Source organism: Pan paniscus, chromosome 18 (assembly GCF_029289425.2).
Source record: "Pan paniscus chromosome 18, NHGRI_mPanPan1-v2.0_pri, whole genome shotgun sequence".
Lineage (NCBI taxonomy): Eukaryota > Metazoa > Chordata > Mammalia > Primates > Hominidae > Pan > Pan paniscus.
The window spans coordinates 78,212,832-78,236,871 of NC_073267.2; the positions used below are offsets into that span (position 1 = coordinate 78,212,832).

The 24,040-nt window shown below is 50.3% G+C and overlaps 1 protein-coding gene and 1 pseudogene across 2 annotated transcripts in view; both read left to right on the forward strand.

Moving 5' to 3' along the window:
* CDH3 (cadherin 3) overlaps positions 1-24,040 on the forward strand; it is a 57,115-nt gene that overhangs the window by 27,725 nt on the left and 5,350 nt on the right. For both annotated transcript variants that reach the window (XM_003814561.6, XM_055100396.2), the window contains 11 exons: positions 6,802-6,887; positions 8,551-8,694; positions 8,917-9,072; positions 9,178-9,322; positions 10,210-10,385; positions 11,384-11,512; positions 12,722-12,907; positions 14,956-15,197; positions 15,578-15,723; positions 17,881-18,105; positions 22,083-22,289. In XM_003814561.6, coding sequence (XP_003814609.1) covers positions 6,802-6,887; positions 8,551-8,694; positions 8,917-9,072; positions 9,178-9,322; positions 10,210-10,385; positions 11,384-11,512; positions 12,722-12,907; positions 14,956-15,197; positions 15,578-15,723; positions 17,881-18,105; positions 22,083-22,289 — 1,842 coding nt within the window. The remainder of the gene's footprint in view (positions 1-6,801; positions 6,888-8,550; positions 8,695-8,916; positions 9,073-9,177; positions 9,323-10,209; positions 10,386-11,383; positions 11,513-12,721; positions 12,908-14,955; positions 15,198-15,577; positions 15,724-17,880; positions 18,106-22,082; positions 22,290-24,040) is intronic.
* On the forward strand, positions 15,914-17,176 carry LOC100983869 (10 kDa heat shock protein, mitochondrial-like; annotated as a pseudogene).

Consider the following 24,040-nt stretch of genomic DNA (forward strand, 5'->3'; position numbering starts at 1 on the left):
CAACAGGTAGTCATGGCCAAATGGTTATTGCAGTGAACTTGAAAATAAGTTTCTGATGACCTTCATCATTGGGAAAGGTCATTTCATTTCAGTCATTTTTCTGTGCATAGTTACATGTATTATATAGTAGTTCTGCATTCTTATTTTGTTTTACTATCATAGTATAAGAACTTCCCTATGTAAAGTGTTATATTGCATAGCTGGATAAATAACCTATGGAGTAAGTGCCCCCATAGATTATTTAACTTTTGCCCTATATTGAAGATGATTTAACCTTTGCCACATTATCGTTCCTGGTCCTTCTAGCACTAAGGCAAAGCAGGGTTCCTCAGAAGATGAGTCTACAAAGCTGTGTGCTGGCAATAAAGGGCAGGGCCACCTGGGGATTGTGTGGCCTCTGGGACCCTCTGGAACTGAATCAGGCCCAGATCTCCTTTCCCCTTCCTCCCACTGGCCAAGCACGTCACAGCCCAGCACTCCTCGGCGGGGATGTCGTCAAGGAGGCAGGGCTGGTTCCTAAGCAATCTTCTCTTTCTTGTGATCACATTCCAGCCTTCCCACAGAGGATCCTTCTGTGTGTGGTAAGCTTTTGGGCTCTGAGGCAGCTCTTTAGGGTCCCCAAGCCCCTCTGTCCTCTCCCATTCACTGAGTCCACTGCCTAAAAGATGGCCAGTGTCTTAACTTCCTTTGCCTGGATGAGTTTTGCCTGGTTTTGAACTTCCTGTTAGTGGAAACTTGCATATGTCCTCTCATATCTGGCTTCTACTACTCAACCTTATGTTTGTTAAATGTCCCATGTAGTTGCCTGTCCTTGTGCTTCATTCACTTCATTATGTGAATATACCCAGTGTTTCTACCCATTCTCCTTCATTGTTTGGGCCGATTCCGGCTTAGCTATTATGAATAGTGCTGTTATGAACATTATAATACATAGGTTTTGGCAAATGTATTTTTGTTGGGTCTGTACATCACAGTGGACTTTCTGGGTCTTAGGAAATTAATATATCAATATGTACTGCCAAATTGTTTTCCAAAGTGATTGTCTTCCCATATCAGACTTTTGTTTGTGTGTGTGTTAAAATAGGCATAACATAAAATGTACCATTTCAACCGTTTTTAAGTAAATAATTCAGTAGCACTAAGTACATCCACAGTTTGTGCAACATCGCCATTATCTATCTCCCGAACTTTTTCATCATCCCCAACAGAAACTCTGTACTCATTAGGCATTAGGTAGTAGTTCCCCTCCCCTCTCTCTCTCTCTAGCCCCTGGTCAATTCCTTTTTTTTTTTTCTTAGAGAAGAGGGTCTTGCTGGAGTACAGTGGCACAGTCATGGCTCACTGCAGCTTCAAACTCATGGGCTCAAATGATCCTCCCACTTCAGCCTCCCAAGTTGCTGGAACAGGTGCATACCACCATGCCCAGATGATTTTCAAAAAATTCGTGTAGAGGCCGGGTGCAGTGGCTGACTCCTGTAATCCCAGCACTTTGGGAGGCCAGGCGGGTGGATCGCTTGAGGCCAGGAGTTCGAGACCAGCCTGGCCAACATGGTGAAACCCCATCTCTACTAAAAATACTAAAATTAGCTGGGCATGGTGGTGCACACCTGTAGGCCCAGCTACTCGGGAGGCTGAGGCATGAGAATCGCTTGAACCTAGGAGGTGGAGGTTGCGGTGAGCCACTGTACCACAGCCTGGGCAAGAGAGTGAGACTCCATCTCAAAAAAAAAAAAAAGATTCATCTCTTGATGGACACTTGGGTTGTTTCTACCTTTTGACTATTATGAATAACACTGCTGTAAAAATGAATGCATAAGTATCTGTTTGAATCCTTTTGGTTCTTTCAGGTATATACCTAGGCATTGAATTGCTAGGTCATGTGGTAATTCTACATTTAACACGTTGAGGAACTGCCAAACTGTTTTCCACAGTGGCTGCATCATTTCACATTCCCACCAGCAGTGTATGACAATTCCAATTTCCCTCTATCCTTGCCAACACTTGTTGTTTTCTGTTTTTTCTTTTATAGTCATCCTAGTGCATGTGAAGTGGTATCTCATTGTGATTTTGATTTGCGTTTCCCTACTAACTAATGATATTGAGCATCTTTTCATGTGCTTATTGGCCATTGTATATCTTCTCTGGAGAAAGATTTTTTCAAGTCCTTTGCCTGTTTTTTAAAATTGGGTTTTGTTGTTGTTGAGTTTTATGAATTCTTTTTTTTTTTTTTTTTTCTTTTTTATTGATCATTCTTGGGTGTTTCTCGCAGAGGGGGACTTGGCAGGGTCACAGGACAGCAGTGGAGGGAAGGTCAGCAGATAAACAAGTGAACAAAGTTCTCTGGTTTTCCTAGGCAGAGGACCCTGCGGCCTTCCGCAGTGTTTGTGTCCCTGGGCACTTGAGACTAGGGAGTGGTGATGACTCTTAACGAACATGCTGCCTTCAAGCATCTGTTTAACAAAGCACATCCCGCACCGCCCTTAATCCATTCAACCCTGAGTGGATACAGCACATGTTTCAGAGAGCACAGGGTTGGGGGTAAGGTCACAGATCAACAGGATCCCAAGGCAGAAGAATTTTTCTTAGTACAGAACAAAATGAAAAGTCTCCCATGTCTACCTCTTTCTACACAGACACGGCAACCATCCGATTTCTCAATCTTTTCCCCACCTTTCCCCCCTTTCTATTCCACAAAACCGCCATTGTCTTCATGGCCCGTTCTCAATGAGCTGTTGAGTACACCTCCCAGATGGGGTGGTGGCCGGGCAGAGGAGCTCCTCACTTCCCAGTAGGGGCGGCCGGGCAGAAGCGCCCCTCACCTCCCGGACGGGGCGGCTGGCTGGGCGGGGGGCTGACCCCCCACCTCCCTCCCGGACAGGGCGGCTGGCCGGGCAGAGGGGCTCCTCACTTCCCAGTAGGGGCGGCCGGGCAGAGGCGCCCCTCACTTCCCCGACGGGGCGGCTGGCCCGGCGGGGGGCTGACCCCCCCACCTCCCTCCCGGACGGGGCAGCTGGCCGGGCAGAGGGGCTCCTCACTTCCCGGTAGGGGCGGCCGGGCAGAGGCACCCCTCACCTCCCGGACAGGGTGGCTGGCCGGGTGGGGGGCTGATCCCCCCACCTCCCTCCCCGACGGGGCGGCTGGCCGGGCGGTGGGCTGACCCCCCCACCTCCCTCCCGGACGGGGCGGCTGGCCGGGCAGGGGGCTGACCCCCCCACCTCCCTCCCGGACGGGGCGGCTGGCCGGGCAGGGGGCTGACCCCCCCACCTCCCTCCCGGACGGGGCGGCTGGCCGGGCAGGGGGCTGACCCCCCCACCTCCCTCCCGGACGGGGCGGCTGGCCGGGCGGGGGGCTGACCCCCCCACCTCCCTCCCAGACAGAGCGGCTGGCCGGGCAGAGGGGCTCCTCACTTCCCAGTAGGGGCGGCCGGGCAGAGGCGCCCCTCACCTCCCAGACGGGGCGGCTGGCCAGGCGGGGGGCTAACCCCCCCACCTCCCTCCCGGACGGGGCGGCTGGCCGGGCAGAGGGGCTCCTCACTTCCCAGTAGGGACGGCCGGGCAGAGGCGCCCCCCACCTCCTGGACAGGGCGGCTGGCCGGGCGGGGGGCTGATCCCCCCACCTCCCTCCCGGACGGGGCGGCTGGCCAGGCGGGGGGCTGATCCCCCCCACCTCCCTCCCGGACGGGGCGGCTGGCCGGGCGGGGGGCTGACCCCCCCCACCTCCCTCCCGGATGGGGCGGCTGGCCGGGCAGAGGGGCTCCTCACTTCCCGGTAGGGGCGGCCGGGCAGAGGCACCCCTCGCCTCCCGGACGGGGCGGCTGGCCAGGCGGGGGGCTGACCCCCCCACCTCCCTCCCGGACGAGGTGGCTGGCCGGGCAGAGGGGCTCCTCACTTCCCGGTAGGGGTGGCCGGGCAGAGGCGCCCCTCACCTCCCGGACGGGGCGGCTGGCCGGGCGGGGGGCTGACCCCCCCACCTCCCTCCCGGACGAGGAGGGAGGACGCTCCTCACTTCTCAGATGGGGTGGCTGCCGGGCGGAGGGGCTCCTCACTTCTCAGACAGGGCGGCCGGGCAGAGACGCTCCTCACATCCCGGACGGGGCGGCAGGGCAGAGGTGCTCCCCACATCTCAGACGATGGGCGGCTGGGCAGAGACGCTCCTCACTTCCCAGATGTGATGGCGGCCGGGAAGAGGCGCTCCTCACTTCCTAGATGGGATGGTGGTCGGGAAGAGGCGCTCCTCACTTCCTAGATGGGATGGCGGCCGGGCAGAGACGCTCCTCACTTTCCAGACTGGGCAGCCAGGCAGAGGGGCTCCTCACATCCCAGACGATGGGCGGTCAGGCGGAGACGCTCCTCACTTCCCAGACGGGGTGGCTGCCAGGCAGAGGCTGCAATCTCGGCACTTAGGGAGGCCAAGGCAGGCGGCTGGGAGGTGGTTGTAGCGAGCCGAGATCAACGCCACTGCACTCCAGCCTGGGCGCCATTGAGCACTGAGTTAACGAGACTCCGTCTGCAATCCCGGCACCTCGGGAGGCCGAGGCTGGCGGATCACTCGCGGTTAGGAGCTGGAGACCAGCCCAGCCGACACATCGAAACCCCGTCTCCACCAAAAAAATACGAAAACCAGTCAGGCGTGGCGGCGCGCGCCTGCAATCGCAAGCACTCGGCAGGCTGAGGCAGGAGAATCGGGCAGGGAGGTTGCAGTGAGCTGAGATGGCAGCAGTACCGTCCAGCTTCGGCTCGGCATCAGAGGGAGACCGTGGAAAGAGGGGAGAGGGGGGAGGGGAGAGGGGAGAGGGAGCTCTATCTGAGTTTTATGAATTCTTTACATATTCTGGATATTAATCCTTTAGGATTCTTCTTTTTCGGCCAGGCACGGTGGCTCGTATCTGTAATCTCAGTGCTTTGGGAAGCCAAGGCAAGAGAAGTGCTTGAGCCCAGGAGTTCGAGACCAGCTGGGGCAACAAAGTGAGGCCCCATCTCTACAAAAAATTAAGGAAAATTAGCGGGGTATGGTGGCATGCGTCTGTGGTCCCAGCCACACAGGAGGCTGAGGCAGGAGAACCCCTTGAGCCTGGGAGGTTGAGGCTGTAGTGAGTTATGATTGCACTGCTGCATTCCAGCCTAAGTGACAGAGTGACACCCTGTCTCAAAAAAAAGAATTCTACTTTTTTATATTGTGCTCTTATATACTATGTGAATACTTTGTCATGTCCATATTACTTTTATTATTTTAAAAACCTCATCTGGGCTGGATGCAGTGGCTCACGCCTGTAATCCCAGCATTCTGGGAGGCCGAGGCGGTCAGATCACAAGGTCAGGAGTTCGAGACCAGCCTGGTCAATATGGTGAAACCCCATCTCTACTAAAAATACAAAAATTAGCCAGGCATGGTGGTGCGTGCCTATAGTCTCAGCTAGTCGGGAGGCTGAGGCAGAAGAATCACTTGAACCTGGGAGGTGGAGGTTGCAGTGAGCCGAGATCATGCCACTGCACTCCAGCCTGGGTGACAGAGTGAGACTCTGTTTCCAAAAAATAAAAAAAGTAAAAATTGAAAGAAAAAAAAACCCCTCATCTGTTATCCTTTCTTATTTTAAGGAAAGATATTTTTAAACCAAAATAATAATAATCTGAAACTAAAAGACAGCCTTTCTGAAAGGACAGTTTGTGCCCTCGCCTGACATATCTATGGACAGGCGTGGGGCCGTCCTTGTGGTCTTTGTTATGTTGCAGCCTAGCAAAAATGGGAGCACTGGGCAGAGCATGGTGCTGACAGGACCCAGGGTATAGCCCCTGGCAGATTCCCTGATTTCTTGCATTGGCCATAAGGAAGAGTAGGTAACAACGTTGGTTGTGAATATTCTCTAGTGTGCGTCTTGGAGTCGGGTAGACCTGGCTTCTGAACCTCAGTTTTCTAATCTTTGGAAAGGTGGCTGGGCGCGGTGGCTCATGCCTGTAATCCCAGCACTTTGGGAGACCAAGGCGGGTGGATCACAAGGTCAGGAGTTCAAGACCAGCCTGGCCAACATGGGGAAACCCAATCTCTACTAAAAAACAAAAATTAGCTGGGCATAGTGGCGCACACCTGTAACCCCAGCTACTCAGGAGGTTGAGGCAGGAGAATCACTTGAACCCAGGAGGTGGAGGTTGCTTTGAGCTGAGATTGTGCCACTACACTCCAGCCTGGTGACAGAGCAAGACTCTGTCTCGAAAAAAAAAAAAAAAAAAGAAAAGAAAAAAAAGTGGGGGATAATACCTACCTTGGTATCATAGTTATAGGGATGAAATTCACCTCCAGCTGGTAAATGGTGGTTACTAACTCGGAGTGCTTGTTTAAAGAGTAGCCAAGCATTGGGGATTCAGAAGGAGCGAAATGAACTGAAGCAACCAAAGGTTGTCCAGGTGATCCTGTGGGCATATATATTGTGTGTAAATAGACTCTCACAGCCTTCAGAAAATCTTCTGCCTCTAGCTATGACCTTAGTCAACCCCATGTCACATGAGGCCACCTGGGGCTAATGTCCCTGAATGTCTATGATCTTGGTCCTCTGGGACCAAGAACAAAGAAGAGTTTGACCCACAAACTGACCACCAGGCGATCTTCCCTCTCGAAACCAAACTTGGAAGCCTCCTCTGAAACTTGTATTAGTCACACTCCTGGTCAGAGAAAGTAAGCCAAGTCACCCTTCTGCAGCCACTTAGCAGTCCTGGATCCAGTCAGAGGACTCTTGTCAGTCTTGTTTTCCTGGGGCAACTTCCAGAATACTCCTGCCTTCCTAATGCTCTCTCTTCCCCTTCCCCACAGTATTCATGGGCTGCCCTGGGCAAGAGCCAGCTCTGTTTAGCACTGATAATGATGACTTCACTGTGCGGAATGGCGAGACAGTCCAGGTAAAACACCATGTCCACCTGCAGGACAAAAGAAAGATGTTCTCTGTGCATGCCCAAATTGCTGGCCAGGAGCCTTTGGTTGCTGTGGCCATTGTGAGCCAAGTCAACCCTTCAGAGGAGGTAGTGTTAGTCCTCAGCTGTCCACAGCTTGGGTGTGAGCACTGATCTAAGGGGGGTAGTGCTTGCAGCTGCCCAACGGTGGTGCCTGAGGTCAGGCCAATGGAGCCAAGAGCTGCCTTGTGAGTAATCACCCACTGTACTGAGTCCCTCGGATTCCCTCTCCCACCTTCCTTTACTTCCTTCCCTTATCATCCATGTTAACCCCAACTGAAGGCAGCTCTAAACGCAGGCCTGCCAATCCCATGAGCCTCCAGGAAGATACACCTGGGGTGCTTGGCCACACTTCGTTTTAATTTTTGAATAGCTAATATAGCCACATGGTTCAAAAATAAAAAATAATAATAAGCTATACAATAACTAATCTCCCCTTGTTTGCCTCCATTTGCCCAAAGCCCCCTTCACCCCTTCACGCAGTTAACCACTGTTCCCAGTTTCTTTCCTTCCAGAGTTTATATATAGTCTATACTTATATGTGTTACATATTTATTTATATTATACATGTTTTTACATGTTACCTATTTCGTATATATACATATATAAAAACAGATTCTTTTCCTTATGCAAAAGCTAGGATGCTGTTCACATGTCTGCACCTTTCTTTTTCTACTTAACAGTGTATCAGCACAGCACAATGTCTACCCTCTTTCCACAGATAGCCACTATTAGTTTTTTTCTGTATTCTCCCTGACTTCAGCCATGTACAAGAAAATATGACTATATGGTCTTATTTCCTACCCTTTTACACAAAAGGTGGAACAGTACCTGGCACATATTAAGCACAATGTGTTTGTTAAATAAAATGCTAAACTCTATTAAGCTGCCCTATACCTTAATCTTTCCATTTGACAGCATAAATCAAAAATCAGGCTGAATGCGGTGGCTCACGCGTGTAATCCCAGCACTTTGGGAGGCCGAGGCGGGTGGATTGCTTGAGGTCAGGAGTTCAAGACCAGCCTGGCCAATATGGTGAAACTCTGTCTCTACTAAAAATACAAAAATTAGCTGGGCGTGGTGGCAGATGCCTGTAATCCCAGCTACTCAGGAGGCTGAGGCAGGAGAATCACTTGAACCTGGGAGGCAGAGGTTGCAGTGAGCCGAGATCGTGCCACTGCACTCCAGCCTGGGTGGCAGAGCAACACTCCATCTCAAAAAAAGGAAAAGAAAGAAAAAAAGATCTTTCCCTTTTGGCACATAGAGAGCATACTCATTCTTATTTTTAGAGCTGCATAGTATTCCACTAGATGGATGTGCTGTAGTATATTTCACTGGTCCTCCTGTATAAGTAAACACCGAGTTTCCCTTGCAATAGGCTCATCTAGGTCTCCTCACCCTTAACTTTTTTTTTTTTTTAATTTAACTTAGGGTCTTGCTATCTTGCCCAGGCTGCTCTGGAACTCCTGGGCTCAAGTGACCCTCCCAAAGTACTGGGATTATAGGTGTGAGCTACCATGCCCAGCCACCCTTTTAACTCTTATAGGTGAGAGGATGTTGAGCATGTCCCAGCTATTTGCACATCTGGGTTAAGGAGTTTCTCTCCTTGCAGGAAAGAAGGTCACTGAAGGAAAGGAATCCATTGAAGATCTTCCCATCCAAACGTATCTTACGAAGACACAAGAGAGATTGGGTGGTTGCTCCAATATCTGTCCCTGAAAATGGCAAGGGTCCCTTCCCCCAGAGACTGAATCAGGTACGACTGTGCCTTCTCCTGGGAAGCATTGGTGGCCCCAGGGACCCCCATCCAAAGGCCTGCATGAGATTTCTTGCTACTGAATGTGGGGGCTGAGACAGAAAAACCTCTCCTGTTCAGTGAGCAGATTCTCCTATGGCAGTGCCCTCTTCACAGAGGACTCTTTGTCACAGTCATGGGATATTTGTTACTTTGTCAGCTGCCATTTTCTTTTCCCTCCAGCTCAAGTCTAATAAAGATAGAGACACCAAGATTTTCTACAGCATCACGGGGCCGGGGGCAGACAGCCCCCCTGAGGGTGTCTTTGCTGTAGAGAAGGAGACAGGCTGGTTGTTGTTGAATAAGCCACTGGACCGGGAGGAGATTGCCAAGTATGAGGCAAGTAGCTTTTAGTGTCTACTGTAAATGTCCCCTCAGAAGTGGGGTCCTAGGCCTGGTGAGGTGGGTGGCACCGGGCTGACCCCAGAGCTGTGTACCCCACAGCTCTTTGGCCACGCTGTGTCAGAGAATGGTGCCTCAGTGGAGGACCCCATGAACATCTCCATCATCGTGACCGACCAGAATGACCACAAGCCCAAGTTTATCCAGGACACCTTCCGAGGGAGTGTCTTAGAGGGAGTCCTACCAGGTAAGAGGACTGGGAAGGGGACTGCTACGGGGCTGGGCCCACACCCTTAAATGCTAAAAGATTCCACCATACCTGATTTCCTTGGCTGTGTATCAGATTACTTGGGATCTTCTTAAAAATCCAGATTTCCCCTCCTTCCATCCTAAGGTTCCTGAATAAGAATGATCCTAGAGCAGAGCTCTGGAATCTGTATATTTGAAATTTTCCCTAAAGCTTCAGATGATCAGCCAAGCTTGGGAACCACTAGCTTTGGAGCTTCAAAGACCTAGATTTGAATCTTGGCTTTGCCCTCTTTACCGGCTGTGATCCTGGGCATATTCTTGACCTCTGAGCTTCACTTCTCACATCTAAAAATGGGAATAATATCAACTTCGAAGAGTGGTGAAGATTAGAAATACCATGTGCAGACTGTTACGTAATACAGAGCGCCTAATGTGAAGCTCTTGAGTGCATGGCAGCCACAGGGAATGCAGCAAAGACTGGAGGTGTTAGAACATGGCTGATGGAGGCCGGGCGCGGTGGCTCACGCCTGGAACCCTAGAACTTCAGGAGGCCTAGGCAGGCACATCACTTGAGATCAGGAGTTTAAGACCAGCTGGGCCAACATGGTGAAATCCTATCTCTACTAAAAATATTAAAAAATTAGCCAGGCGTGGTGGCAGGCACCTGTAATCCCAGCCACTCAGGAGGCTGAGGCAGGAGAATCACTTGAACCCAGGAGGCAGAGGTTGCAGTGAGTCGAGATCACACCATTGCACTCCAGCCTGGGTGATAGAGTGAGACTTCATCTCAAAAAAAAAAAAAAAGAAAAGAAAAAAAAGAGTTCCAGAAGTAGACGGGGCTGGAGTTGGAACTGGGAGGAAAAGATACTCATCCCTTCTCTCCAGGTACTTCTGTGATGCAGGTGACAGCCACGGATGAGGATGATGCCATCTACACCTACAATGGGGTGGTTGCTTACTCCATCCATAGCCAAGAACCAAAGGACCCACACGACCTCATGTTCACCATTCACCGGAGCACAGGCACCATCAGCGTCATCTCCAGTGGCCTGGACCGGGAAGTGAGTGGCCCTTAGGGAAAGTACTGCCTACCCAGATTTGCCCAGGCTGGGAACTGACTCTGAGAGCAGAAGCTCCTATCCCTGCCCACAAAGCCCAAGGCAGAACAGTGAGGACTCACGTCAGCTGGGATGGCCGCTGCTGGGTTCACATGCCATGCCCCTGGTTCCTTGGGCCCGTGGCCTGCTGCCAGCCAATCTCGTTAAATCTCCTCCAGGGCTGGGAGGCAGCTGTAAAATGCCTACTTTTGGTATTTTCTGTAGGTTTTCTCATTTCCTCTCAGAGTGGCTCACTTAGTGTGCACATTACCCAAATTGGTCCCTTATGTGCCACAAAGTAGAATTAGCTCCATGGATACTGGATTTGATGCCTGTTTCCTAATTGATACCTTTATCCAAATCCTCACTCAAAACTCTTATTCTGAGGCCAGGCCCAGTGGCTCACGCTTGTAATCTCAGCACTTTGGGAGGCCAAGGCGGGAGGATCACTTGAGGTCAAGAGTTCAAGACCAGCCTGGCCAACATGGTGAAACCCTGTCTCTACTAAAAATACAAAAATTAGCTGGGCGTGGTGGCAGGCACCTGTAATCCCAGCTACTTGGGAGGCTGAGGCAGGAGAATCACTTGAACCTGGGAGGTGGAGTTTGCAGTGAGCCAAGATCACGCCACTACACTGCAACCTGGGCGACAGGGCAAGATCCTGTCTCAAAAACAAAAGCAAGACTCATTCTGGAGCAGTTAAGGGTCAGGGGGCGATGCCAAGGCTTCCCTAGGACAGGCCCAGGAGAACTATTTGGATCACTCGTTCCCTCTCCAACAGCATCCTCTGCTTCTGTTCTCCTGGCAGGGGGTGAGGGGTGGTCAAGGAGTCAGTCTTATGATAGGGAGAGATTCTCCTCTCCATCCATACACCCATGAGCCAGTGCTTCCTGGAGGTCAGGGGAGGGACCCTTCAGATTAAACTCACAATGGGCTTCCCCCTCTCCTCTCTTTCTCCCCAGAAAGTCCCTGAGTACACACTGACCATCCAGGCCACAGACATGGATGGGGACGGCTCCACCACCACGGCAGTGGCAGTAGTGGAGATCCTTGATGCCAATGACAATGCTCCCGTGTTTGACCCCCAGAAGGTAATGCCCCTTCCTCACTCAGTCCCTCATCAGATAATGAAGGACCAAAGTTTGCCTTTCTCAGGAAACTGGAACCAGTCTATATTGCTTCAAATGCCAGTCTCAGCACTATGGCTGTGTGACCTTAGGAAAACTACCTAACCTCTCTGTGCCCCATTTCCTAATCTGTGAAAAGGAGATAATGATAATACCTGCTGCACTGTTCTGAGTTTCAAATGAAATAATCTATGTACGTTTCCTAACATGATGCCCTAAAAGAAGTGCTTGATATGAAAATCTTTGTTGATTTGAAAACATATTTTCCTTGTACCTACACCTGCCCATCTTTTCCCAGTGAATGCTTGCGTACCTCCAAGGCAGAGGACTCAGTGCCAATCAAGGTGCCAATTACATCCTCCTGCTTCCATCTTTAGACAACTCTGAACGTTAATTAGGTCTGAATAAAAATTTGTAATGAGGCCAGGCGCGGTGGCTCACACCTGTAATCCCAGCACTTTGGGAGGCCAAGGCGGGCAGAACACTTTTGAGGCCAGGAGTTCAAGACCAACCTGGCCAATATGGCAAAATCCCGTCTCTACTAAAAATACAAAAATTAACCAGGTGCAGTGGCATACACCTGTAGTCCCAACTACTTGGGAAGCTGAGACATGAGGATCGCTTGAGCTTGGGAGGTGGAGGTTGCAGTGAGCCGAGATCACACCACTGCACTCCAGCCTGAGCGGCAGACTGAGACTGTCTAAAAAAATAAAATAAAAATAAGTAAATGAATAAATTTTTTGTTCCGAGCAACTGATTTTCCAGTCTTTGTCACATGTCCCAGAACCTCCAAAAAATTCCTGTTCAGTGCCCCAGCCCATTCAGGCACCTAGCCCTTCTTGCCACCTTCCTTATTCCTTTCTGATCTCAGCTGGATAGAGAGCTACACGTGGCAGGGGCTTGGGCATGCAAACCTGTGAGATTTCTGGAACATCAGGCCCCTGCGTGTAGGGAAAGCAGGCACAGGATTGGTGTGGTCTGTGCCAGCAGCTGTGAGGCTGCTGCTGGGGACATCCTGCCGCTGTGTATACCCTGAAACCCCACAAAGTGGGTGGGTGGTCCAGGAAAGGGTAAAGGCATGGGGATCCCCTGAGGTTGGATGGAGGCTTCTCAGCCTCTGGAGTAGGACAGTCATTCTCTGCTCTGATAGTGCTGTGCTTCTCACACTGACAGTACGAGGCCCATGTGCCTGAGAATGCAGTGGGCCATGAGGTGCAGAGGCTGACAGTCACTGATCTGGACGCCCCCAACTCACCAGCGTGGCGTGCCACCTACCTTATCATGGGCGGTGACGACGGGGACCATTTTACCATCACCACCCACCCTGAGAGCAACCAGGGCATCCTGACAACCAGGAAGGTGAGTCAGTTCGGGCCTCAGACAATGGCTATACCTGGGGCAGTCAGGTCTGCAGCCTTCAGGATGAGGAGCCACTGTCTCCCGTGGGCTAGTCCAGGAATCGTACCAGCCCAGTGGCTCCCAACACTGTTCTACCACTCTTGTGTTGGGAAGTCCCTTTGTTCAAACTAAATCTTACCCAGGAGCCCACTTCATAAATAGGTAAGAGTCACTGATTAATTGAAGCACATCAGTGGCGCCTCCTCCCAGACCACAGTGTCCAATGGCTGCCCCGAATCAGTCTCACATAGAGTCCATTTTATTGAAATCCATGTTGACTTTGCATTTACTCTAAAACTCATGTCTAGGTGTTTAGATAATAAAATGTTTTGAATCACTGAGGCACACTCTTACGTCTCAAAAAGTCTCTTTTTTGTGTGTATATATTTTTGTTTTTATTGGGGTATAGTACGTGGGTTGGGTCAAAAAGTCTGAATAAGGCTGGGCACAGTGGCTCACACTTATTCCCAGCACTTTAGGAGGCTGAGGTGGGAGGATCACTTGAGGCCAGGAGTTTCAGATGAGCCTGGTGAACATAGCAAGATCCCATCAGCACTAAAAAAGAAAAAAATGAAGATGGGCCTAATCTTGCATCAGTTTCTTTTACTTCCTGGTTTACTATGAAGAATGGTGTGGTTTGAGAAGCAGGGTATAAAATATTGTATGAAATAATATATTTTAAAGACTGGGGTCTGCTGTCCTCTTTTCTGCAACAAATACTTTGTAATGCCACTTCGACATTGTTAAATGATGTGAAATGAAGTTCATTTATAGTATAACTAACCTAACTCTTATTTCTAAAAATAGAGAATGTCCTAACTAAAATAAAGAAAAAATCCAGACCAGGTGCAGTGGCTCACGCCTGTAACCCCAGCACTTTGGGAGGCCGAGGTGGGTGGATCACGAGGTCAGGAGATCGAGACCATCCTGGCTAAAATGGTGAAACCCCGTCTCTACTAAAAATACAAAAAAATTAGCTGGGCGTGGTGGCAGGCGCCTGTAGTCCCAGCTACTTGGGAGGCTGAGGCAGGAGAATGGCGTGAACCCGGGAGGTGGAGCTTGCAGTGAGCCGAGATCGCACCACTGGACTCCAGCCTGGGTGACAGAGCAAGACTCTGTCTCAAAAAAAAAAAAAAAAAGAAAATCCAGCCTGGACAACATGGAGAAATCCTGTCTACACTAAAAGTATAAAAAATTCGCTGGGGCCGGGCACGATTGCTCATGCCTGTAATCCTAGCACTTTGGGAGGCCGAGGCAGACAGATCACCTGAGGTTGGGAGTTCGAGACCAGCCTGGCCATCGTGGTGAAACCCGTCTCTACTAAAAATACAAAAATTAGCTGGGCGTGGTGGCACATGCCTGTAGTCCCAGCTACTCGAGAGGCTGAGGCAGGAGAATCGCTTGATCTCGGGAGGCAGAGGTTGCAGTTAGCTGAGTTCGCATCACTGCACTCCAGCCTGGATGACAGAGCGAGACTCCGTCTCCAAAAAAAAAAAAAAAAAAAAAAAATAGCTGGGTGCGGTGGCACACACCTGTAGTCCCAGCTACCCAGGAGGCTGAAGTGGGAAGATAGCTTGAGCCCAAGAAGGTCGAGGCTGCAGTGAGCCATAATCAAGCCACTGCACTCGAGCCTGGGTGACAGAGCAAGATCCTGTCTCAAATAATGGTCTCAAGCAATCCAGCAGCCTTGGCCTCCCAAAGTGCTGGGATTACAGGCATGAGCCACAATGCCAGGCCCCCCAGTTTTCTCAAACATCACCACCACTCCACTGGGAACCATTGATCTAGGGCTTATTAATACAGTTACCTTTAGGATGGTCTGAGAGGCCCCATTAGATGTGCACTCAGGAAACACGGGAGTGTTTATGGGACAGAGAAGGGGCAGCACTGTTGCTAGTGAGGGCCTCAAGCCCCTCAGTATTGGCGTTTTCCTTCTCACATCTCAACTGTACTACACAGGGCCTCCTCTCAAAATGGTGGTCCAGGTCCTTCTTCCTCTTCTCTCCTAGGGTTTGGATTTTGAGGCCAAAAACCAGCACACCCTGTACGTTGAAGTGACCAACGAGGCCCCTTTTGTGCTGAAGCTCCCAACCTCCACAGCCACCATAGTGGTCCACGTGGAGGATGTGAATGAGGCACCTGTGTTTGTCCCACCCTCCAAAGTCGTTGAGGTCCAGGAGGGCATCCCCACTGGGGAGCCTGTGTGTGTCTACACTGCAGAAGACCCTGACAAGGAGAATCAAAAGATCAGGTACTCAGGAGCTGGGCTCAGTGAGCAGCATGTACTGGTACAGTTGGTGGGTGGGTGATCATGGCCAACGTTTGTTCTGATTACCATAGAGATTGTTAAATAGGAATATCCCTCCTGCATAGGTTCTCTTCTTCCTACCGTCTTTGAGGCTGAAGACTGAATAGGGGTTTGGGGGCAGGTATTTCTCACTCTGTCATGTATCCCTCCTGGGACTCCTGCACCTGCTGCTTTAGGTCCCCGTTTATGGGTGAGGTGCATTTTCCATATGATCCTGCTTAGGAGCCCAGAGGCCATCTGCCAGTTGGTATGAGGAGGCCCTGAATGATGACATCAGAATTCTAAATATTCTGGATGTACTCGTCTCAACTTTTCCTCTCCAGCTACCGCATCCTGAGAGACCCAGCAGGGTGGCTAGCCATGGACCCAGACAGTGGGCAGGTCACAGCTGTGGGCACCCTCGACCGTGAGGATGAGCAGTTTGTGAGGAACAACATCTATGAAGTCATGGTCTTGGCCATGGACAATGGTGAGAGCATCCTCCCAGCCCTCCCACAAGGGCCACTTTTGGTTCTCAGGTCACATGACACAGCACAGCATGTTTCCTCCACAGGTGGGAACATGTGTCGAGGAGGGCTATTTGCAAACCAATCCAGACGGTCAAAGGGGTCTTTCAGAGGAGTCTTTTAAAGACTGGTCCTAGGCCAGATGCAGTGGCTCATGCCTGTAATCCCAGCACTTTGGGAGGCCAAGGCAGGTAGATCACCTGAGGTCAGGGGTTCGAGACCAGCCTGGCCAACATGGTGAAACCCCGTCTCTACTAAAGATACAAAAAATTAACCGGGTGTGGTGGTGTGCACCTGTAGTCCCAGCTACTCCGGAGGCAGAGGCAGAAGAATCACTTGAACCTGGGAGGTGGAGGCTACAGTGAGCCGAGATCGTGCCACTGCACTCCACCCTGGGTGACAGAGCGAGACTATCTCAAAAAGCAACAACAACAAAAGACTGATCCTAGGGACTGGCCATGATTCCAATTTCCCTAAAACCCAAGAGTTGGGAGGGAGCCAGGTGTGGTGACTCAGGCCTGTAATGCTAGCACTTTGAGAGGCCTAGGCAGGAGGATCACTTGAGCCCAGGAGTTCAAGGCTGGCCTGAGAAACATACAGAGACCCTGTCTCTACAAAAAATGAAAAATTAAAAAATAAGAGTTAGGGCCGGGCATGGTGACTCAAGCCTATAATCCCAGCACTGTGGGAAGCTGAGGCAGGTGGATCACCTGAGGTCAGGAGTTCTAGACCAGCCTGGCCAACATGGCAAAACACTGTCTCTACTAAAAATATAAAAAATTAGCTGAGTGTGCCGCTTCCCAGTTCCCGCATCAGTGGCCTGCGCAGGGCCCTTGGGACGAATTGCAGCACGCCTCGGGGCGAGCGGCAAGGGCTGGGGTGAGTGCACCTGCACCCAGGCGGTCTTTTCACGTGTCGCCAGGGTCAGACCGCATGTCTCTCCTTGCGGCGCTACACAAGAGCAGAGTACGAGTCTGAGGCGGAGGGAGTCATGGCAGGACAAGCATTTAGAAAGTTTCTTCCACTCTTTGACCGAGTATTGGTTGAAAGGAGCGCCGCTGATACTGTAACCAAAGGAGGCATTATGCGTCCAGAAAAATCTCAAGGAAAAGTATTGCAGCAACAGTAGTTGCTGTTGGATCGGATTCTAAAGGAAAGGGTGGAGAGATTGAACCAGTTAGCGTGAAAGTTGGAGATAAAGTTCTTCTCCGAGAATATGGAGGCACCAAAGTAGTTCTAGATGACAAGGATTATCTCCTATTTAGGGATGGTGACATTCTTGGAAAGTACGTAGACTGAAATAAGTCACTATTGGAATGGCATCAACGTGAAGCTGCCCATTCCACTGAAGTTCTGAAACCTTTCATCATGTAAATAATTTCCATATTTCTCTCTTATAGTAAACTAATGATAACTAATGACCAAAAAAAATTAGCTGGGTGTGGTGGCACACGCCCGTAGTCCCAGCTACTCAGGAGGCTGAGGCACGAAATCACCTTAACCCAGGAGGTGGTGGTGGCTGTGAGCCGAAATTGTGCCACTGCACTCCAGCCTGGGCAACAGAGCAAGACTCTCAAATAAGTAAATAAAACATCAGCATTAGGAGAGTCCCTTCAGCCTTAGTTTTTGGTTCACTGGGTCCTGAATTGGCCTGTCAGTTTTCCCTTGTGATTGATTGATAGGGGCTGACTGGAAAGTGCCATGACAGATTAGTGATGCCACACCATAACAGATGGGAGGTTATGACGTAGTTGTCTCCTCTGGTTGACATGTAATGAACCAGGACCTGCAGGCAGGTGAGAGGTTGCAGCAGGGCTGTGAAGGGAAGCTTCCCTGAAGCTGATCGACAAACACTGGAGTAACCCTGAAGTAGCCGGTAGGTTTCGCCTTGTGGTTATAGTGGCTGTCTGGATGAAGTGGCTGCAACTGTGTCATGATAGTTAGTAATGTCTGCTGTGGACAGAAATGAGAATGATGGCCCAACTGGCATGTATGTGCCATGTATTGGAAGCAAGGGCATGGAAGGTCTTGAGAGGTGAGAGCTGGGCGGTAAACAGGAGCCCCCCTGAGGCTGACTGGGTGGGTCACAGGGAGCTCATCATATGTGTCATTACAAACAGGAAGCCCTCCCACCACTGGCACGGGAACCCTTCTGCTAACACTGATTGATGTCAACGACCATGGCCCAGTCCCTGAGCCCCGTCAGATCACCATCTGCAACCAAAGCCCTGTGCACCAGGTGCTGAACATCACGGACAAGGACCTGTCTCCCCACACCTCCCCTTTCCAGGCCCAGCTCACAGATGACTCAGACATCTACTGGACGGCAGAGGTCAACGAGGAAGGTACCTGAGTGAGTGGTGGTAGCGGGTGGGGTGCCAGCCCCACTGGTGGGCATCTGCCCCACACCAGGATTCTGCACACGTTCCTATCCTAGCATCTTGTGGGCCATGGGGACAATGGTCTCCTCTAGAACCTCAATCAGATGCTATTTATTAACCTGGTGGAGGTCTTTGAAATTCCACAGGACCCCTAAAAGACCATTCTAGCCCAACCGCCTTCCTGTGTAGATGGAAAAACAGGCCTCGAGGAATCGAACCTATGTAGAGCATGTGAAGTGGACCTGGCACAGAGCATGCTCAGTGAGTGTTGGCTACGATCACTGTGCTGGGTCCTGACTCTCGCTATGTGACATGGGCCAAGTCACTCCCTCCCTCTCGAGGCCTCAGTTTTTCCATCTACACAGGAAGGCGGTTGGGCTAGAAGGGTCTTTTAGGGGTCCTGTGGAATTTCAAAGACCTCCACCAGGTTAATAAATAGCATCTGATTGAGGTTCTAGAGGAGACCGTTGCCCCGTGGCCCACAAGATGCCCACCACACCCGGCTGCGTTATGGCTTTAAAAATAATGTCACGGCCACACGCAGTGGCTTACACCTGTAATCCCAGCACTTTGGGAGCCTGAGGTGGGCGGGTCACCAGGTCAGGAGTTCGAGACCAGCCTGGCCAATATGGTGAAACCCTGTCTCTACTAAAAATACAAAAATTAGCCAGGCATGGTGGCGTGTGCCTGTGGTCCCAGTTACTCGGGAGGCTGAGGCAGAAGAATCGCTTGAAGCTGGGAGGCGGAAGTTGCAGTGAGCCGAGATTGTGCCACTGTACTCTAGCCTGGACAACAGAGTGAGACTGTCTCAAATAAAATAAAATTAAAATGTCACTAGGGTTTTTTGTTTTTGTTTTTGTTTTTGTTTTGAGACGGAGTCTCACTCTGTCTCCCAGACTGGAGTGCAGTGGCACAATCTCAGCTCACTGCAACCTCCGCTTCCCGGGTTCAAGCAATTATCCCTGCCTGAGTAGCTGAGATTACAGGTACCTGTCATCATGCCCATCTAATTTTTGTATTTTTTAGTAGAGGCATGGTTTTGCCATGTTGGCCAGGCTGGTCTTGAACTCCTGACTTCAGGTGATCCTCTCGCCTTAGCCTTCCAAAGTGCTGAGATTACAAGCATAAGCCACCACACCTGGCCTATCAGGATTTTAATCTAGACAGTCTCACTCACCATGGTATGGAAAATAAAAAGCATAAGCATTATGGCCAAAACCCAGTGTTATTAATACCTGTAACAGTATTGATCAGTATTGATAACCTGGTTCTTGGCTTTAATTTCATTTTTCTGTTTGCCCTTGTTCTATTGTCAGGGAAATTAATCTAGACTCTACCCCATGTGACCTCAGGCTAGTTACCTAACTCCCTAAGCCTCAATTTCTGCATTTGTAAAATGAGAATAACAGCAGTTCCCACCTCTTAAAGCAATGGTGAGGATCAGGGTAGGGCCTGGCACTTAGTAAGTGCCCATTTAGCCGGGCAAGGTGGCTCATGCCTGTAATCCCAGCACTTTAGGAGGCTGAGGTGGGCGGATCACGAGGTCAAGAGGTCGAGACTGTCCTGGCCAACATGGTGAAACCCTGTCTCTACTAAAAATATAAAAAATAATTAGCCAGGCGTGGTGGCACATGCCTGTAATCCCAGCTACTCAGGAGGTTGAGGCAGGAGAATCACTTGAACCTGGGAGGTGGAAGTTGCAGTGAGCCAAGATCGCGCCACTGCACTCCAGCCTGGGTGACAGAGCGAGACTCTGTCTCAGAAAAATTAAAAAAAAAAAAGAAAGAAAAAGTGCCCATTTAGTCACCACTGCCATCATCATCAACAACTGAGAAATCAGCCTTATAGGATGGCAGAGATGTTTTAGTGACATATACCCCATGTTGGCCACTCCACATGGTCGACTAGTTGTTCAGACTGGAGAGCTGTCTCTGCCTCCTGGCACTAAATGGGGACAGAGTGGATTCTGCCTTCTGGCCCTTTGACTAAGAGGAGCCCAGCGAGAGTGCAGAGCATTTTAACTTGAAATCTGTGCTGAGATAGGCTGACAACCCGGGGAGGGGGTGGGGGTAGAAACGTGGGGGTTGTTTTTGATTGCCCCAGTGATTGGGGGCACTACGGGCATTTAGTGGTAGAAACCCGCAATGCTGTGGCAAATCCTGCATGATGAAAAAACTTCCACACAGGCTAACAGCTCCCTTCTTGAGAAAGTTGAGTCTAAACCAAAGGCCTTTCTTTAAAGAGGCCACTGATATTATGTTCGTCACCCACACACATAGCCCCTTCTCCACTCTGGGATTGCCACGCAGTCTCCCCCAAGTGGTGCCCAGTGTGCAGGCTGGGCTAGGCCTGGCTTCTGCTCTGTGGTTAGCCTTGCCACCCCCTGGGCCTTGGAAGGCCAGTTAGCCCAATACCTGCTGCAGCCTCATTTCTGACATTCCTGCATTTGTGTGATCACTAATGCTGTGATAACACAGGTTAGCATCTGATCGGATCTGCTCAACATTAGCACTTACATAACCAAGTCATGTGCGTTTAGTTTTATTAATAATTGAATGCGGCCTGGCGTTGTGGCTCAGGCCTGTAATCCCAGCACTTAGGGAGGCCGAGGTGGGGCAGATCACCTGAGGTCCGGAGCTTGAGACCAGCCTGACGCAAAATCCACCTCTGCTAAAAATACAAAAACTAGCTGGGTGTAGTGGCGCAAACCTGTAGTCCCAGCTACTCCAGAGGCCGAGGCAGGAGAATCGCTCGAGCCCATGAGGCAGAGGTTGCAGTGAGCTGAGATCGCGCCACTGTACTCCAGCCTGAGTGACAAAGCAAGACTGTCTAAAAAAAAAATTGAAGGCCGGGCACCGTGGCTCACGCCTGTAATCCCAGCACTCTGGGAGGCCGAGGAAGGTGGATCACGAGGTCAGGAGTTTGAGACCAGCCTGGCCAAGATGGTGAAAGCCTGTCTCTACTAAAAATACAAAAATTAGCCAGGCACGGTGGCGGGTGCCTGTAATCTCAGCTACTCAGGAGGCTGAGGCAGGAGAATAGCTTGAACGTGGGAGGCGGAGGTTGCAGTGAGCCAAGATCACGCCACTGCACTCTAGTCTGGGTGACAGAGCAAGACTTAGTCTCAAAAAAATTGAATACTCAGTTGGAAATATGGGTGTTTCATATAAGATTGGGCTAGCTATCAGCTGCTCTGCCTATGGAGTAGCCATTCTTTATTCCTTTACTTTCTTTTTTTTTTTGAGACAGTCCTGCTCTGTCGCCAGGCTGGAGTGCAGTGGCATGATCTCAGCTCACTGCAACCTCCACCTCCCAGGTTCAAGTGATTCTCCTGCCTCAGCCTCCCAAGTAGCCGGGACTACAGGCACGTGCCATCACGCCTGGCTAATTTTTGTATTTTTAGTAGAGACGGGTTTTCACCATGTGGGCCAGGTTGGTCTCGATCTCTTGACCTCGTGATCTGCCCGCTTTGGCCTCTCAAAGTGCCGGGATTGCAGGCATAAGCCACTGCGCCCAGCCCTCCTTTACTTTCTTAATAAAGTTGCTTTTACTTAAAAAAAAAAAAAAAATGGGTTAGCTATCTTTTAGGAAGAATATTCTTTTTGAAGCAAAAAAAACAGTGTAGCAGCCAATGATGCAAAGAAGTTATTGGTCCTGCATGACATGGCTTTTAAAACTTCATGTCATAAAAATACTGTGATTATTGATTTTTTTAAAAGTAAAATGACAAATTAATTTTTCTATCCCAATAATCCTTTTCAGTATGGTGAATTTTGCTTTAGCCAAAGATCAGCTTTTACTGCTATTTTCCAAAGTGTGCTTGTGGAGTATTTCTCTGCATTGCCCACATGTGGAAGCCGTATTCTCAAACTTTCTTTGTGGTGTACTCAGATCCCCGCACTGATGGTTCCCACAGCTAATCAATGATCTGTTCACTCCAGGTGACACAGTGGTCTTGTCCCTGAAGAAGTTCCTGAAGCAGGACACATATGACGTGCACCTTTCTCTGTCTGACCATGGCAACAAAGAGCAGCTGACAGTGATCAGGGCCACCGTGTGCGACTGCCATGGCCATGTCGAAACCTGCCCTGGACCCTGGAAGGGAGGTTTCATCCTCCCTGTGCTGGGGGCTATCCTGGCTCTGCTGTGTGAGTACCAGGCCCCCACCCCCTCCCTGAGGATGGGGGAGTTGAAAGACTGGATTCTACCTTGAGCTTTAACTCCTGGAACTAAGAGGCCACCAACATTGCCCGTCCACTCCTTAAACATTTTTTTTAAGACAGGGTCTCACTCTGTCACCCAGGCTGGAATGCAGTGGCATGATCTCGGCTCATTGCAACTTCTGCCTCCCAGGCTCAAATGATCTTCCCAGCTCAGCCTCCCAAGTTCCTGGGACTACAGGTGTGGGCCACCACGCCCAGCTCATTTTTGTAAAAATGGGGCCTCACTATGTTGCCCAGGCTGGTCTTGAATTCCTGGGCTCAAGCAGTCCACCTACCTTGGCCTCCCAAAATGCTGGGATTACAGGTGTGAGCCACTGCGCCCGGTCCACTCCTTAAACTCCTAATTCTAGGAGCATCAGTCAATCAGTAGGTCTTTCTGGGGCTTGTGGAATGTACCAGGCTTTGGGGATACAGTGGTGAGCAAACAGACTCGGCCCTGCCATCAGGTCATCTGGAGGGGCCCGCACAGTGGTTCTGAAAGGGTGGTTTCCAACAGCATTAGCATCACCAGGAAGTTGCTATTATTAGAAAGGCAAATTCTCAGGCCCTGCTCCAGACTTACTGATTCAGAAATTTAGGAATAGAACCCAGTAATCTGCATGTTAACAAGCTCCCAAGGCATTCTGATACATGCTAGAGTCTGCAAATTACTGGTCTAGTGGGAGGAAATGTTTAGTTAAAAACAAATTTCTTGGCTCTAAAGATAGAACCTATCACAGTTGTTTTTTCCACATTTTGACTTGGTCTTAATATAGACAACACACATCGTCAGTCAGAGATCAATCACATGAATACAACAAGAACATGCTCTTTGCTGGGCACAGTGGCTCACACTTGTAATCCCAACACTTTGGGAGGCCAAGGTGGGTGGATCACTTGAGGTCAGGAGTTTGAGACCACCCTGGCCAATGTGGTGAAATCCTGTCTCTACTGAAAATACAAAATTAGCCAGGCATGATGGCACATGCCTGTAATCCCAGTTACTTGGGAGGCTGAGGCAGGAGAATCACTTGAACCCAGGAGATGGAGGTTGCAGTCAGCCGAGATCACACCATTGCACTCCAGCCTGGGCAACAGGGCGAGACTCTGTCTTTAGAAAAACAAAACAAAAAAGAAAGTAGGAAATTAGGTCAGAGCAGTGACAGGCACAGGGTATCATCATGTCAGGCCTCATAGGTTATTGTGAAGACTCTGGGTAGAACTGAAAGTTATCAGAAGGTTTTGAGCAGAGGGGTGATGTGATTTGACTTAAGTTTTGCAAGATTCCTGCTGAGCAGACTATATGGGGGCAAAGGTGGAGGCAGGGAGACCATCTAGGAGGCTGTTGCCATAATCCAGGGGTAAAAAGGTGATGGGAGGCTCAGGCTAGGATGGCAGCATTGAGGTGGCCAGAGGTGGTCATGTTTCAAGGTAGAGTCCCTTCAGATTGATGTGTGAAATTAGGGTAAGACCCATGGATGATCGCAAGGCTTTCGGCTTAAGGAGAAACATGGCATTTCCATTTGCCGGTTTGGGAAGGACCATGGGAAGAGACTTGCCAGGCCAGTCCAAGTGGAGGTGTCAGTAGGCAGCTAGACCTGGGTTCAGAGAAGTCCATTTGGTGTCTTGCCTTCCCCCAGACTCGGGAGAGGAGAGGTTACTGTCTAGCCCACATGTGCGTGCATCTTCAGAACCCA